The 17424-nt window shown below is 40.3% G+C and overlaps 1 protein-coding gene across 1 annotated transcript in view; it reads left to right on the top strand.

Annotated features, from left to right (window-relative positions):
- The first annotated feature begins 453 nt into the window (after positions 1–453).
- The window catches only part of xylt1 (xylosyltransferase I), a 185540-nt gene continuing 168569 nt past the window's right edge, over positions 454–17424 (top strand). Inside the window, exons 1-2 of the mRNA XM_088074093.1 lie at positions 454–639; positions 1508–1602. Of these exons, the coding sequence (XP_087930219.1) occupies positions 1585–1602 (18 nt within the window). The 5' untranslated portion in view covers positions 454–639; positions 1508–1584. The remainder of the gene's footprint in view (positions 640–1507; positions 1603–17424) is intronic.

Below are 17424 nucleotides of genomic sequence, written 5' to 3'. Positions count from 1 at the left end.
CAGCGTGAAAGTGGAGAGAGAAGGGATGACGTGCAACAAAGAGCAGAAGCCGGACTCGAACCCGCGGCCGCTGAGGTGAGGACACAGCCTCTGCAGGTGAGGCGCCTGCTCTACCAACTGAGCCCCAATCCAAATATTCTTTAAGGATTAATATCGCAAAAGCAATTTTGGATAATTCTACAAAACCACATATGTCATTTATTAACTGTTTTATTTATTTATTCATTACAGCCAGTGAAGACATTTAAAACTATGTTTTTTTTTTACTCCAATATCTGTTCATTGCTATAATTAACCAGCGTTCCTTAAACACCTGAGAGTGTGCAACAGGTTGTTTACTGATGCTACAGTTTACTGATGCTACAGTTTACTGATGTTTCCTGAACGCCTCTCCGGTGGAGGCGGGCTATACTGCGCGCAGAGGGCTTTGGTCGGGTTTGCCATCAGGTGAAACGGCGCGTGCAACTCGGACAGGTTTGTGTGTCCAGAAAGTGTAATATTTACCAAGTATAAACCCAGTGAAGCTGGCGCGATTCTAGTGGGAAACAGAGAGACGGAGGAGCCTGTAAAAGTGCAAGAGTTGTTGAAAGAGGATTTTCTTGGATAAACTCCAGCCGGCGTTTCCCCCCAACTTTTCAGGTGAGTTAGCTACTCGGGGCTAGCATGTTAGCATGAAAGGTGTTCACCGGTGAACTGTAGCATGTGTAGCCTGCTAGCTGCTGCTGTAGCCCTGTGAATGCATGTAAGCCAGTTTGTGCACATTTTATGTGCTATTTAAAGTTAATGTGTGCATGTAGGGTGAATTAAGGCTGATTGGGACGTTTTTAAAGACCCCCCTCCACAACAACAACAAAAAAAAACAACCCAAAAAACAAACAAACACAATAAGAAATTAAACATTTCCGGAATACTGAAGATGTTACCCATTCATTTCTTTATTTGCTTTCTTTATATATTTTTATTTTTATAATTTATTTTTGTTTTTTTTATTTTTAACATTTGGGTGATTGAACAGGACCTTTGGTACATTTTATCACTCGTTTAGGCTAGTATAAACATAGCCTATTTATTGCACAATTTATTTCATACTTTGATATAATTTAACACAAACATTTTTCTTTTCCTGTTGCATATTATTGCAATTTTAATTTTGTAGTTTTAGAGCTATATATCTATAAATATATATTTATGTTTGTATGTCTGTATCTATCTATCAGTATATGTATATATATGTGTTTGTGTATAAAACACAAATGGTCAGAAAATAAACCCTGTATAGTTATACTGTCCCATTTGACCTTAAGTCCCAAATACCCATAATTTACCCTACTATAAATGTGAAAGGCCTGACTTGTGTGTTTGTTTGAAATGTGTGTGTAAGAAGAGGACAATCTAGTACATGTTTATTAGAATTATTTTAAGTGTTTAATTCTGTGTAGCTGCAGATTTAGTTCTTATAATTTCTAATCAAAGGACCATTATATGATAACTGGTCTCTTGTGTGCAGGCTCTTTTTCTATCTGTGACATCGTGGAGCTGCTCGGCATACCATTTAAACCATCATCGCTGCTTGTGGATGGCTTCATGTTGTCAGGATGGGCGGTAGGAACCAATTTAAAAATATATAATCAAAGAGGATTAAGTTATAATTTTGTGTTTTTGGTATGTGGTTAGGCAGCTAACTGTAACCATACTGATTAGAGCAAGAGCAAACTTGAAGGGGAACGCTATGTCCTACACTTGCACTGAACTTTGGCTGTAAATTGTGAGATGTACAGTTGGAGCGTTTGAGAGCGTTTTGGAGGTGCAACGTTTATTTATTTATTTTTTTTAGCGAAGGTGCTTTGGTTGCAATGATATGATATAGAATATTCCCAAAAGAAGAAATGGCAGAAATGCGCAAGGTAGAGTACTTGCTCTGGACCTTGCTCTTGATGAAGGGAAGGCAGAAGCACGTAGGGAGGGAGAACTCCCTGCTTTGGTGGACAGAGCGCCTAAACCAAACCTTAACCACTGTCAGCTTAATAATGATAGAAAACCACCTCTACATGTTGTTTCGGTGGGAAAAATTCTGCAGTTTGTTACTTAGTACAGAGAATTTTACTGTACAGTTGTGCTTTTTTGGTTAAAGGATTGAAAAATTGGCATATATACGTAGCTTCACAGTGCCTTTTATAATGGAGACAGAAAAAGCAGTGATGGCTGTGTGTTAAGAATACATAAACATTTTGTCCGTTATATAAGATACAACATACAGCATACTTGAGCTGCTGTGCATGGAGAACTTAAGACAGCTTCATTTGTATTGAAATGTTATAAGATGTTTGTTTCCTCTAAGTGTTTGTCTCAGACCAGTGCAGCACATACTAGTGTAGTGTCCAAGTTGGTGCGCTTTGGACACGTGACACGTGGTTCGATATCAGTAAACTTTGAAGTGAACAGCGCTGTGGCTCTGTGGAGCAGCGGCAGAGGGGTTTCAGGACCCTGCAGTGTCGAGCATGTCTCGCTGAGTGTACTTCACCGGTGTTAAACTGGTATTTCTGACGAGTGGCCAGGACTCTGGTGTGTTTTTCTTTGTCATACGAACTTATAACACTAATGACAATACTGCTTGTGAAATGCAAAAATCTGTGGCCCATTACACTCAGTGACTCAGTACCAGACCCCCCTAAAAAGTTCTGATGGGTCACAGACTTCAGTTTAACGCAGACAGAATCCCTGAATAATTAAATCCATGCTCTGCTTCATAACCACAGTGTTGCAAGCATGTCTTCACCTGTGTCCATTGTATAAGTTTGCTGTACTATCTTATAACTACAATTATTAAGGCAAAATACCTCCAGTAATTAAATGCTCTACTTTATAACTGCAGTGGTTATGTCAAAGCAAGTGACTAATACTATTTGAAAATTAATACCTCTGCTGAGTGTATTTCACCCGTGTTTCTGGCCGTGGGTAGCTAAGACTGGAATGTGATTTTCAGGGGCGGATTAAGTGATTATGGGGAGGCAAAGACCATCTTGCTTTACTTTTCTCCCCTTTTCTAACTGGGAATGTTGGCAGTCGTAGAAGAACAACTCACAACTTTTTAATAAAGGAAAACTATTAACTGTTCATATTGAAACTATAAATACCGTACTTTAAAAGCCCTGCTTTTGAATTTTTCTTGAAATTAAGAGTACAACGAAGGCATTATCAGCACAATGTACTTGCATTTACTCAATGCCTGTTTATGGTGGAGCTTTCACTTGTAATATAATGCTGGATAATTTAATGGATAATAAGCATCACATTTTGTTATATTTTGTGCATAAAATCTGAATCTGCAACAAAACATTTTATATCAATAACCAAATTATATCAAACCAGTAACATGTCTCTGTCATGTAAATGTAGTAATACAATGTTTTCCTCTATAGTAGAAGTAGAAATGCACAATAAGTCAGTAGCATACTGTTGATTTGCATATTTTGTAAGTGATTTGGGGGCCTTTTCAGCCCTTCAGTACATGAGAAGAACCAAATTTAGTACTCAGGTGATCATTAAATAAAAACATTATAATACATTTTAATAAACTTTTGGTTATTATTTTGGTGTAGAATGAGTTAGAATAGCACCCTAATTAAATATTTTTCATATTTAAACATCATAATAATTCATAGCTGTTTGTTCAAAATTGAAGTTGTTTGCACGAGCAGTTCTCAGGCCAAACACTCAGTCGCCTCCAGACAGACACATTGTGAGCCGGCGCTGCGCTACTTTATATAATGGAGACAGGAATTATGGGGTTTTTTTCAGTGCAGCCAAGAGACAGAGCTGTCTGTGCAGCATCCTTGGCCTTAACAAAAAGTCAAAAAGGTGTTATTTCCAATTTGACTCCCACAGATATTATGTCTAGTAAAATCTTTTGGTAATGACACTGTCTGGGACTCAGTGTTTTTTTAAATACCAGGTCTTCTACACCCTTCTACAAATTTTTGGTAATTGGCAGACCAAACAAAGGGCTCGCAGTGTGTGCACGGAGGTGTTTCGTTGTGCGTGTGTGTGTGAGACTTCAACATTTTTTTTTTTTTTAAAGCTTAACATGAATATGTGTGATTGGACACACGGATGTGAATGCGTGTGCACGTGAACGGATACGCTCAGAAGTAATTGGTTTGGTCCGCAGAATCACTGGTGGAACAGCAGAGGACAGGAGGAGAGAGGAGAGAAGGAAGAGAGAGGATGCTTTGCTTCAGCTCATTAACCAACGCCTGTTAGCTTGGAAATAAATTGGGTGAGATTCCACCACTGGAGAGGCTGATTAGTTCATTTTTCTCCTCCCCCCCGACTGATCCGTCGTAGGTGTAGTGAGGCAAGGCCGCTTCTCTCTCTCTCTGTCTCTCTGTCTCTCTCTGTCTCTCTCTGTCTCACTTACACACATGCCATGTGAGCCGTAGCACTGCATACACTCAAATCAGCGGCCCATGGGTCCTGGAGCAGATGTGATTGAGACAGGTGTCAGATGACTTGCAGGCTGCCACGGCTCAAAGGTCACCTACACCTACAGTATCTCTGTCTGACTGGGCTTGTAGCCAGTGGTCGCGGCTTCATCCAGTGGGGTTGATGGCTGACAGAAAACTTCCAGAAGCAGGCAGAGCGCTGGGGATTGCTTGGGAGGAAAAACAAAAATTGTCCTCTGTGATGCTAGCGGGTCTGCAAAGACGTAGAGTGCTTTGCCAGCGATGGTTCTGGTCTACTGATCACTCCTAACATATGATTTTGAGACATTATCTAGCCTTCCCTGTCATTACGGCGGCGGTGGAAAATGCCTCCTCTGCAGTGTCGCACGCATCATAGCAGAATAGAGCATAAAAGCAGAAATTTGGATCATATCTTGTCATTTCAAAAACCCTGGAATGTGGTTAACATTATTAGCATGCTGTTCAAAAACAGCGGCTGAACACTTAACCAGGCTGAAAGGGCCATTGTCATCCTGAATGAAAGCACCTCAATTTGGCAAGAAGTGCAACACAGAATGGGGATGATTTTTCAAAATAGGTATTTGCTGCCGTAATTGGCCAGATAGAATATGTATTTAGCTGAGAAATTACCCCGCAGCAGTGGAAAAGCACCACTTCACCGTCAGGCAACTTCACACCGCCGTTCTGATGAGTTTGTCAATACACACTGTACACACATGTGAGTTCACCGCCTCGCTTACACACGGCTCATCAGAAGCAATGCATTAATAGGCATCAATAGACAGACCGCGTGCATGAACGCACCACTAAGCCCAAAAAGCGTGATCAGGTGCACATTCAAATAGCTAATTTGCTGTACAGACACATGTGGCAGAATGGACTTGTTTAAAAGCTACATGCACAAATGCACACACACGCAGACACGGTAATGGTCAATCACAGAACGGCCTGTCATCTTTTCCCCCCGCTGCTCCTCCTTCCTTAATAACATCATTAATCAGGAGTGTCAGCGCTGAGATATGGGTCGATAAACAATTTGGTGCAACATGCCTAATGGAAACCGGAGTCATTTAATATATTCACCTGCTTATAAATCCTACAGATTAGACCCTGCTGTCTGGAACACGCCTACTAAAAGTATTATGCAATACATGGGAAAACATATGAAGGACTTAAAGACAGCTTTACCAAACACTTATTATCTACTCCATAGAGTTGTATTACTCACTGACCTTAACAGCTGATGCACACCCTAAATTCTCTCTGCTCTCTCCTCTGATTGATGTCGTTGATTCAGGTTGAATTTAAAGCCTTTGAAACCTGAGCACATTGAAAGAAGAAAGAAGAAATTACCCCCAAAATTAGCAAGAAATTAGCAAAAAATAAATAAATAAAAAAAAAAAATTTCAAAAGTAAAAAATAAAACAAAAACAAACTGAAATAACCTGGAAAAAGTGCTTAAAAATCTCATAATTTTCAGGATTATTTCATGTTAATATGTAATTATTATAGTTAAAAATCTATTTTTTCCCCCAGCTTTTTAGAAAATAATTTTCTTAATCTACTTATTTCTTGCAATCTGTGAATTATTTATTACCAAGTTGCTCATTGATCTTTTCCCCGTGCGTTTGAATGAAATCGCACTAACTTGAAATTGATGTTGCTCCAGGTTTCAAAGCGTTAATGAATTGATGACCAATAACACAAATTAGTTATCTCTTTATTGATTGATTGATTGGTCTCTACCAAAATATTAATAAAAATCTTTTGTTGTATATTTTTACATGGTGTACTACGCGATTATTAATGTGGCACCTGGGCAGGCACTAATCTCAGTTGTGACTAACAGGCCTCATTAATAGTGACAATAAAATTATTGCATTTAAAAAAATTCCAATAGCTCAAGTTCCTCTGGATATAATCAGGTAATATGACTTAAAAATCATGTAATCAGTAACTGTAATCAAAGAAATGTCATGCCAGTTGCACAGTTTTCATGAATGTTGAAGTTAGCTACAGAAATCAAAACTTTTTTGCACCAGGCTGTAAATAAGTTTATTTCTGCTGTAAAGTTGGGCATTTTAACATGTTCTGTAATTTACCGGAAAACTCTCCGAGGTGTTCTCTTATCTCTCGCCCGGTGTCAGCTGGGATCGGCTCCAGCCCGCCCACCCAGCAAGCAAACAGCCACAGCTAATGGATAGATGGACTACAGCACAGTCGTAGTAAATAATGAATAACGTATTTATTGATACAAGTGTTGCACTTTCATTTGCTAAAATGAAAAATCAATACGGATAAGAAAAAAAGTTTCAGAACTTTGATCAACTATTTCGGCAGCATCTGTGGTTGATGATTAATTTCAAACACATGCACAGGCAGCAGCCCTGATGGGAATAGATTCACACTTTTTATTTGCCCACATCACACCCTCGCAAATGGATGTACAAAGTTGTGCACATAAACCACCATGGACTCAAAGAGGCCAAACTGGAGGCTGCCTTTGTTGTAAATGGCCAAGATCGCACGCACGCATGCACCCATGCACGCAGACACACACACACACACACACACACACACACACACACATACACAGAGACACAAACACACACACACACACACACACACACAGAAGCAGAGCATCCAACTTTGTGGGTAACTGGACGACACACTCATGCCAGACTGGTGGGGGAAGAGTGTTAACTGGATTAGTCATGCATACACAGTTTCATCTCTGTGTGTGTACTGTTTTGTGTCCATACACACACATCCATGGCTGCTGCCGGAAGCATCACTCGCTGTCACTACATCAGCCTGCTGGGCTGCAAGGCTGCCATGTGTGGTTCCTTCATGTTTGATAAAAGCTGTAAAATATTTCCCTCCTCATGGCTTGATGATGTTAACTGTTATGTTGTCATTGCCTTGTTTTCTCCACCTGGACGGCCTTCATCTCTCCTTTTATTGTCCACCAGCTCTCATCTGTTTATTATTGCGTCTATAATGACATAAGTACAGATAAATGCATGCACGTAGCACACTCCATGTGGGCTGTATTCCTGGCTGGGTTGATCTTGAGCTGGCCGCCTCTTTCTCGTCTTTCTGTGTCAGCTCCCCTGAGTGACATGCAGTCTGAGTGGACATGGCACCGTCATCTGACTGGGACCAAATGAGCCGTGAGTAACGACAGGGGACACCCAGCCCATTGGCTAATTGTCCTGAATAATGAGGGTGGTTCTCCTCTCTGATTGGTGTTGGAGGTGGGAGGTTGGCAGTTGGCAGGTCCAGCCGCAGTACCCGGCGCGGTGTCGCTAAAGTGGATTTGTCGGATGACTGCTGAGGTGGCAGGAGTCAAACCTCCATTTTCCATCCACCCACTGCAACATAGACTCAATGCGAGGAATAAGCCCTCGTAGTCTCCTGCTCAGCTACTCTGCAGAACAAGAATATCCCTCAAAGACAGCTTTTGTTTCAAGCTTGGCTTCAGCGGACTTACACTCTGAGTCTTAGCTATTTTACAGAGCTGAGACAATTTGATTCCCTGAGCTGGTGTAGTAGTGATAGTTTTCTCCCGCTGCCTACGTAAGAAATTGCATGTGTCTGTACCTGAACCACCTGTTCAGTTTCAGACCTAATTTAGAAAAAATAGCTGCAATTTGTTCAGCATCTGTAGCTCTAACTGTTTTTTTCAGATGTTATGCAGCTCAGCCCTTCACCAGAGCACAAAAAAAGAAGTGGTTTCACTAGTAGGACAGTAATATGTAAGGGTGGGTTGTGTAGTTGCATTTTTTTACACTGACATTGATTGTAGGTTCACTGCTAACTGTACTGTACTACCATTTTGAGTGTGTCTAGCTGCTAGTGATTTCCTGCTGGTGCTCTTGATTGGATTGTCAGATTGTAGCTGGCCACTGTGAGACATGCTGAACACAGAAATGATTGCACTGGAAACCAGCGCTGAAAAAACTCAAAGGGGGAGGGTGTGAGTGGAATAAATGTGATAGAGGATCATGAGCTCAAAGATCTCACTCTGGGTTCATGTATTTCACTTGTTTTGATTTGAAATGATGATCTGAGACTGTCGTACTCCGTAGTGGGAGATATTAGGGAACAAAGCAATAAACAGAGGAATGTTGAAATGAAAGGTTGAACCCAAGTCCACAGAAACAAAGAAACAAAGACAACACTGCAGGGCACGGAGGAACTGTAATGACTGAAGAGAGTGAGAACATACAGGCTTATTACGACTCATTTTAGACAAAAGAAGCATATTGAAAGGAACAAATTACAAAAAAATGCAAAAGATAAATGGTAATTATTAAGCTGCACCAATCATTTTTATATTGGCATTAGGTCAAATAACTACGACTAATAACAATGATAATGATAATAATAATAATAATAATAATAATAATACTAAGTGACATTTCCCCAGCAACAAATTTCAGGTGTAACTTTGAAGCTTCATGTCACTGGCAGTCATTGATAATGACCTGTCGCCTGTTGCTGTGCGCTGATAGTATGAATGCAGCGTTAGGCAACAAAAGCTAGCTTTAGATAATTCTTAGTCATGTAGGTCCCATGACAGATGACACACAGTATGTCACATCACATACATCACTACCTTATTAAGCTACTCATATTAGCACACTACGCTACTTTATCATAAGATGTTGACTTACGGTCACAAACACTGGTCGCCGGGGTGAAAGTCCTGTGCTTGTTTGCGCCATCTAACACCACCCCTGCCCACCCTATAGGGACTTTTTTTTTTTCCATCTCAATGCTACATTACAGGGACTTGTAGTTTTTTATACTATAGACTTCCTCCTCTGCTCTCATAATAATTACTACAAACACTGGGGGGCGCCGCCTTACAATAAAAAAGTATGGGTCATAATAAGCCGCTTGCACAGTCTCTCCTGTATGGCTTTTTATTGTGTGAAAGCAGCCTGGTCTAAAATATTTGCACATGGCAACAACAGTATGATTAGGGGTTAAGAAGAGGTTGTCAATATGAAAAATAAACTAGGGTTTAGTCTAGATTAATGGTAGGCAAATTAAACACTTGGTTATGGTTAGGAAAAGATTTTGGCTGTGGTTTTAAAAAAAGAGAACATTAATTGCACATCAGTGACAGGTCATGAACCCTCGTCCAAGTCTACCACCCTGACTTAAAAAAAGAGGATACAACTTCCTGCACTAGCCATGTTTTTCACGGATGTAAATCATGAGTTGCAATGATTGTATTTCTGGATACTGCTGGTTTTTATAGTTATGCCTATCTAAGATGACTTGTTATGAGGAAGAAATGACACCTACGGTAACAAAACATTAAAAAACAAATAGGAAGGAGAAGACAACCTTTCATCTAGCTATAAAAGATGGCATGATATCTAAGCACCTTTAATGTTTACCTTTCCCCATCTTTGTGCCAAGCTCCAGCTGAGCCCCTGACAGCAGATTTCTATGACAGATTTTGGTAAATAGATGCAGAACTGAAGACAGCTGTCTCTGCGGTGCTTTTTCGTGGCTGGTAATGGTTTTGCACCCTTCATGGTAATTCAAAGCGTCTGCGTCGTATATGCCTGGCACAGTACGTTAACATAAATATGCATTCTGTCAATTACCAAAATATCAAGTCACGTCATGTGACAAATGTATCAGTGAGGCGCTGTCATACTAGATGTCTCTTATGTCATTCAGCCCCCCCCCACCCCCCCAAAGCTCTTTTTCTCGCCCCCGCTGTGCTGAGGCTTGCTGGGACTTCACGCAGCCCACTCACAGTCTGCTCATCATGTCCGCTACACACACATAAATACTCTCTCTCTCTCACACACACACACACACACACACACGTATTCATGCCCCTCGCCATTCCAAGGCACCTTGCAGCACAGCAGGTCGCCTTCGCCTGTCTGTCAGCGCCTCCCCCAAAACATACCCAGAGCAGCAGTAGTATTACTCTATCAGCAGTCCGTCTGAAGCTGACGAGCACTACCCCCCCCCGCCCGACCCCCTCTGAGCCGACCCACTGGAGCGGGACCACACCAGGTGGGAGACAGCTACATAGTGCCAACTCTGAAAGGAAGTGGTTTGACTCATTCGTAAGTCTGCAGTTATGGATTTTTGTCTTAAAATATCTAAAGATTGTTACAGTCACCTGGGTTCAAGCTCAAGTTGAACTGATCTGTTCTCATTCTAAATACAACTCAGGACTGCGAGTCTACGTATGTGTGAATGTAAGCGGGACAGTGTTAGCTTTGTGATGTTTCAGTGCCAGACATGTCTCTAATTTTGCACTGAGGGGTTCACGTCATGTGGTTGGTGCAAATGATGTCCCAGGTTGTGTTTTTTTACAGTGTGAATCATCAAGTTGAGATCTTGCATATTTTAGCCAATTTAGCACAAATCAAATCTGCTTTGTATCTCAGATATCCATTTTACATTTCATGGTTCAAACTATTTTTGTGGGTTCAAGGCATCCATTGGTTTTATTTCATTTCCCAACAGCATAAAAAACTATTAAAGGGGTAATCTGGCTATTTAGGATGTTACTTCTATTAAGTTGGAGGACTCAAGAACTTAAAAAAGAACTTGACTTATTTTCAAGATTCTTAAATGTTAATTCCCTAGTCTAAGACAGTCCAAAAATATTTGTAAACATGAACAACTATATCCCAAATCCAAAAAGTAGAATGCTAACACTCAAATTTGTGATGTTATGGGCAAATAAATCCCCTATATACTGTTTATGGAGCAGCTCCGGAGTTGTTACCCCATGATATCAGAAGTTTTAGATTTACTTTTCTGGTTTCTGCCTTTGACCGAGATTATCTCATGTTCACAAATATTGACTGAACTGTCCTCTGCTACGGAAATAACATATTGGAATTGTAAATTTGGACAGTGTTCTCCTTTAAGAACAGTCCATTCGAAGCAATGGAGGCCAAGATACCTGAAAATTTTGTCCCTTTTATTGGTCAAGTTCCAAAAACACAGGATCCTACAATTCCCCACAATTACCAGTCACTCATACAACTTTTTTTTGTTTTGTTTTACAAGCAGAGTAGTATGTCTTGTAACGAGTATACTAAAATAAATGTATACAAGGCTTGTATGGTCATGGAAAACCTGGAGAAGCCACGAATTTAAAAAATAAGATTTTTTTAGGCCTGAAGAAGTTTTGGAAACATAAATAAATGGAAAAATATCTTTTAAAAAGTCAGGGAAATTCTCTTCACACATAGGCTACCAGTATATATATTGCACACATTCATGTGGCAGGTCAGTCACATCACTTGATATTTTGTGATGTTTTTCTTTATGTGGTTAATGTCAGTCTCTGACCTGAGTTGCAGTTTCTATTTTGCCCACAAGTAATATCATGCAAAGAAAGTGCTGTTTTACTTAAGTTTGCCTTCACTTGGACAAGTATGAGGAATGGTTTGAAAACTGGGACCTGCAACATAAAAAGTGTGGACTGTGGAATAAAACTTTTTTTTTTAAACATAGAAGAGGCAGCACTAGCTAGCCACGCTAAAGGAGCTAATGTTGAGAAAATGTATTGTCATGAAAATTAGCCTCAAAGGCATGAAAAGGTTATGAAAATGTATTGGTAAAAATGTGTATGGACCTTATGTGTAAAACTGGTGCAATATCCCTTTATCACACTCTTGTAACTTGCTTGAGCTGTGTAATCCATCACAGTGACCACCGAGTCTGCATTCATTTTTGTCACAGCTACACTATCATTATACACCGCAGATGTTTCAAATCAATCTGCATATCCATGCAACGATCATGTAACTGAAAAAAATTAATGCCGACTCGATGTTCTCTGTGATGGATTACACAACTCAAGCAGGTCTCAAGAGCTAATTGATTTGCACGCTTTGAGAAAATTAATGGAAACCAATGGCTGCTCATAATTGGAGGGGAAATAGATGCAAATATGTGAACTCTGCATCTGGAAATCATCAGTAAAGTTATTTAAAAAATACACAAGATTCATTAAACAAGTGTAAACTCACATGTAACAAAGTCACTTTAACCATTTTAACTGTAAAAACACAGTATAGCATTGTAAGGAATTAAAATGTGCACTATCAGGGTACTTTGAGAGTAACTTTACATTTTGAGACTTGATGATGATGAAATGAGCTGATCAACATTGTCAGTATGCTCTATCATTGGCGTGTATCTTATTAGCTTGAGTCCTAGTAGTTGTAGCAGAAATATTGATAATGGAAACGCGGAGAGACTGAACGGTAATAAAATGCATCAGTCAGCCAAGAAGATGCTTAGGCTATTACTACAGTTTCATCCAATGTGATCCTGTAATGGGGTGAAAAAAGACAATATTCCTATTAAGCTGTTTACATGGCTAATGAAAATGAATATTACACTAATATTCCCATTTATGTAAAGCTGTGCATACTCTGTGTAAAGTATCCTAAGATCATTTATCATACCAATATATGAAAAGACAAAACGACTGAAGATATTATTTTGGTTCTTTGCATTATAATTGGATTTTTTCACAGTTTTCCACCAGTGGAAGTGTTATTTAACCGTGTGAACACAGCCTCCCTTTTTCATTCCTTAAACCACTTTCTTGAAAAAATTGGTGTTGCGACATTTACACATATCAAAAAAAACTGTTGCTGTCCAAGTCTTTCTTTAATGAAATGTCCTTTTTTTCTCAACAGCAGTTTGAGAGATGGAGATGGAAAGATCAGATCAGAGCAGATCAGTGGAGAGAAGCAGCTGCTGCTGAGGCGAGTTAGACCAAGTTTGGACACAGCAGAATGAATCTGCTGCTCCATCTCATCCCTGAGTATGCTCTGAGCTCCGACAGTGTAGTGTAGTTCATAACCATAACGATTTATATATTTCACCAGTGCTCCTAATGAACTGTCCAGCTCCAAAATAGAAAATCTATTTGTGGCAGCAAATGTTTTGATTGTGGCGGGCTGCCACAAATAAATAACTGAAAGGGAAACAGTGCTGAATCGGAAAATTCGATATTTGGAACAAGGCCTAATCAGGAATACCTTACCTGGTATTAAATTTGGGATATTGTTATATTTGGAATAAAGGGATGTTAATGTGCGTGTAAACCTTTTCCAGTGCATTAGTGAGAGAAGGGGGACCACCCCTCAAGTGTTGGTCCCACAATGCTTTGCCATCAGCCGTGTGTATCTCTGTGTATCTCTGGGTTTTCCTGGTCTGTACGTCTGGGTCACCTCCATGCCCAGTTCGACTTGTCTGGATAATTAGCTGCCCAGCCCTCGCTGCCAGACTGCACGTCCCATGGATTTATGACGCTGATAGCTGGCCTGGTCTCAAGGGGGGTGGTGGTGTGTGTTTGCGTGTGGGTATGTGCCAATGAGGCCAAGGGAGACATGGCTGTCCTACTAATGAGGGGACACAAGGTTATTTACGGCAGGCTGGACCAGTGTCACGGATATGGAGATAGGGCAATACCTGGGTGATAAATCATTAAGACTATGTGTGAGTTTGGAGGTGTGTATGTGTGTAGTCTGAAATCACACTGAAATCATCACAGATGGTTGTGCTTTTCAGTATCAGCGTCTCTCTCACACTTCTACCGCAAGGATAAGGGAGTCTTCATCGATATTATATCACTAGATCTCCTCTCTACTTACTCAGTCACTTCAGCTTCAGTAGAAAAAATCTCTGTCGCAGGCATCTCTTTACATCACACTTTTTATTTGCTGAAACAAAACTGAAAAGCTCTCTCCTCCTCCTCCTCCACTGTGGTGACTCATCTCTTCTTTATTCTCAGCGCATTATAGTGCCATTCAGAGCCGAGCCCGAATGTCCACCGGCTGCAGGTCAATGGGAGACAGGTGCTGTGATGAATACAGCTTGCTTTTTAAAATGTTGTTCCTGTAACATTTAGGTAAACTTTTACACTGCTTGCATCCGAGCAGCTATTAGTGAGGGTTTTTTTATTTATTTGTGTCACAAATGGGAGACGTGTCAGGGGTGTGAGTGTCGTCAGCATGCGATGGAAGCGTGAGTGGTTGAGAGTGTTAACCAGAAGACCACTTTCCTCTGATCTCTGGGTTATGAAATGTGCTTTGAAGGCTTTAAAGCATGCCCCGTAGACTACAGTTTAATCGACCATCCCAAAAAAAAAAAAGAAAAAAAAGCTTGCTGTCTAAGAGCACTTACACTGTAGAAATTAAAAGTTCTCTGTTGAAGAACTCTTCAAGTGTCTCTGTCCAGACAAGCTTGACCTGTCTGACCCATTCAAGGTTTCTTTAAAACACCACATTCAGCAGTGAGAAGATTAAAAAAGTGCCTCTTTTTACTATATGCGCCTGTTGCTGCGTGAAAAAAACAGAGCACATCTTAGAATGAAGCTGTGACCATTTTCTTGGCCAGTGATTTGACCTTTTGGATAGGCTTCTTTTTATTAAAGTGGAGTGCATGTCTGGCTGTGGATTGGCTGCACTGTTGGCTCTGCCTTCTGCTGACCTTGTTAACCAGAGAACTGACCTTCGTTCTCACCTCACTCTTTTTCCTGCTTCAAGCCAAATTTGTCCTGCAGCAGAAATGCAGACCTTTGACCCCATGTGCTTTTTGTAATTTATGTTCTCTTCAGTCCAACTGTTGTGCCATGGTGTTTTTGTTTCATGCTACAGAGACTTTTTCTCCCGGTGTCAGAGTCGGACGCCCACAAGGAAAAATCACCCTGTCAGAGCTAACATAAAACTGTAGCTATTTACACTCCACTTGTATCTACCTTACTGGCCACCTACACTTCCTATTTCTTTTGCACTTGCGGTCCACACTGTCAGGCCTCATTAATTGCATTATGCAACACTTGTTTTTATTAGATCACTTTTATTTGTGGGCTTCCACAGATGCCTGTCGCCTTCAAAATAGCACCCATTAATATTCTTTAAAATAAACTGAAAGTATATTCATGTTCCTCCAAAGCTTTGCCACATAACCTCAGACTGATTCATCCTCACTGTTCACTCACAGCACTTTATAAAACATGCTCTGTTTTCCTCATGACTTTCTTCAGATTTGGAACTAAAATCTTCTTGGACTCCTGATGAACTGATAAGATTTTGGTGGTCAAAGGTCAAGGTCAGTGTGACTTTGCATCCACCTCATTCTTGTGAATGTGATATCCTAACGCCTTTCAGGAATTTCTTCAAATTTGGCACAAATGTCCACTTGGACTTAAGAATGAATTTTGAATGAAATGATTAGAAGGTCACTGTGACCTCGCAAAAGATGACCATAACACAAAAATTCATTAGTTGCAACAAAATTTCACCCAAATGTCGAATAGGATAAAATGATGAATGGTCATGGTTTTTTTGATGCATACCGGCACCTAACATACATTCAAAGTACCCAAAAAAAATTCACAGTGTGGGCCAATATATTTTTATTGTGAATTAGAAAATGGTTGGCATCCCTTCACTGCGTTACAACATTAAAAAATCAATGGCTCTCAACAAGTAGACTGCATTACAAACATTGATCAAGCAGTTTTAAAGACATGATCATTTAATAGTGAGGATATGTCTAATGGCAGATGCTTCTAAATTATGGAAAAATGCAAGATGAACGGTTTTGGAGTGTTGCCCACGCTGAAAGTCAGCACATTTCAACCTCTGCTACTTTGATTTTGATCATTCTTTTTAAATGTCTCTCACATGTTCCTAACTTCATGAAAACACAATGATAAATTGGTCAAGTACCCCTTTTGCTGTAATTTAATAACCATCTTATAGAGTTGGTAAAGACTGAAGAGTTTTCTGCTGCAGATGGAAACATGATGAGCTGCAGAGCTCCTCTGACACATGCAGCATTTTAATTATTTAGTCTGCTCTGTGGCTTGAGACAAAGACTCCTCCATGGGCTCTCAGGAGAAAATAATGTTTATTCCAAATTAAAAGTGGGTGGCCTTTCAAAACACTCTTGTGCCTACACAGAAGAATTAATTGTGAATATGATAGCCTTCTCAGACTGTTGATTATCATCATGTAAGTGTGAGCTACACCTCTCCAAGGGCTCAGAGTGAAATAACCTCACCACAGAACAAGGGTCTGTCAGTTTACAGCATCAACCAGCGATACTATGTACATGCTCAGATAACATCAAATCCAGAAATGTTTGTGCTGTGGTATCATTCTTTTCAAAAGTGCACTTCCAAGTTGCCCCAGGCGCACGATCACGTCAAAAATAACATGAAGAGAGAGCTGCACGCTTTCACTGAAAAACCAAGACAGTTTAGCATGTTACCCCTCAGGTCTGCATCAGGTAGCTCCCTCAACGCTCTCTGTCAGATTTCTTCAAAGCTCTTCAAGCTGAAGAAGGTGTGAGCAAAAAAATACATGTGATGTAGCGTTGGCTGAAAGGCAAATGCTTGAGGTTTTCGGCTTGAAACGGCCATGATACTTTTCTTTTTATTCTTCTACATACAACAGAGACCCGTGTTAAAAGAGGAAAAAAAGTTGGAGCTGATACAAGCAGCTGAACATCAATATAAATGTGACACTGTCAAAGAGCCTCGTTTCTGGTCCACTTAATATTCCCGTCTGGCATCTGTTAGCTCCATTTGATGTAGATAGCATTTTGAATGGCTCAGTGAGAAAATGCAATGTCAATGAATTACACCACATTATCTTAGCCACCTAGCTTTGTCATTCAGTTGATGGGGCTGTCTCCTGTATATGCCTGGACAACTTTGGCTGTTTGCCAGCATGTCCTGTTGATGTAGCCAACTTTATCCTCTTTGCCAGTGAGCTGCAACTAATATGAAAACACATCTGACATCTGGCTTACTCAATCTGCTGGTTTAAATAGATGTTGGCGCGGTAAAGCATTCATTCACTGCTTTCTTGAAGGAGGGTGACATCTGCCTGAAGAGTCTGGGGAAGGTCTTAGAAAAGCTGCTCAGATGGTGATG

Source organism: Plectropomus leopardus, chromosome 3 (genome assembly GCF_026936395.1).
Source record: "Plectropomus leopardus strain MGB_pleo_1.0 chromosome 3, ASM2693639v1, whole genome shotgun sequence".
Classification (NCBI taxonomy): Eukaryota; Metazoa; Chordata; class Actinopteri; order Perciformes; family Serranidae; genus Plectropomus; species Plectropomus leopardus.
This window is presented reverse-complemented; position numbering and strand designations above follow the sequence as displayed.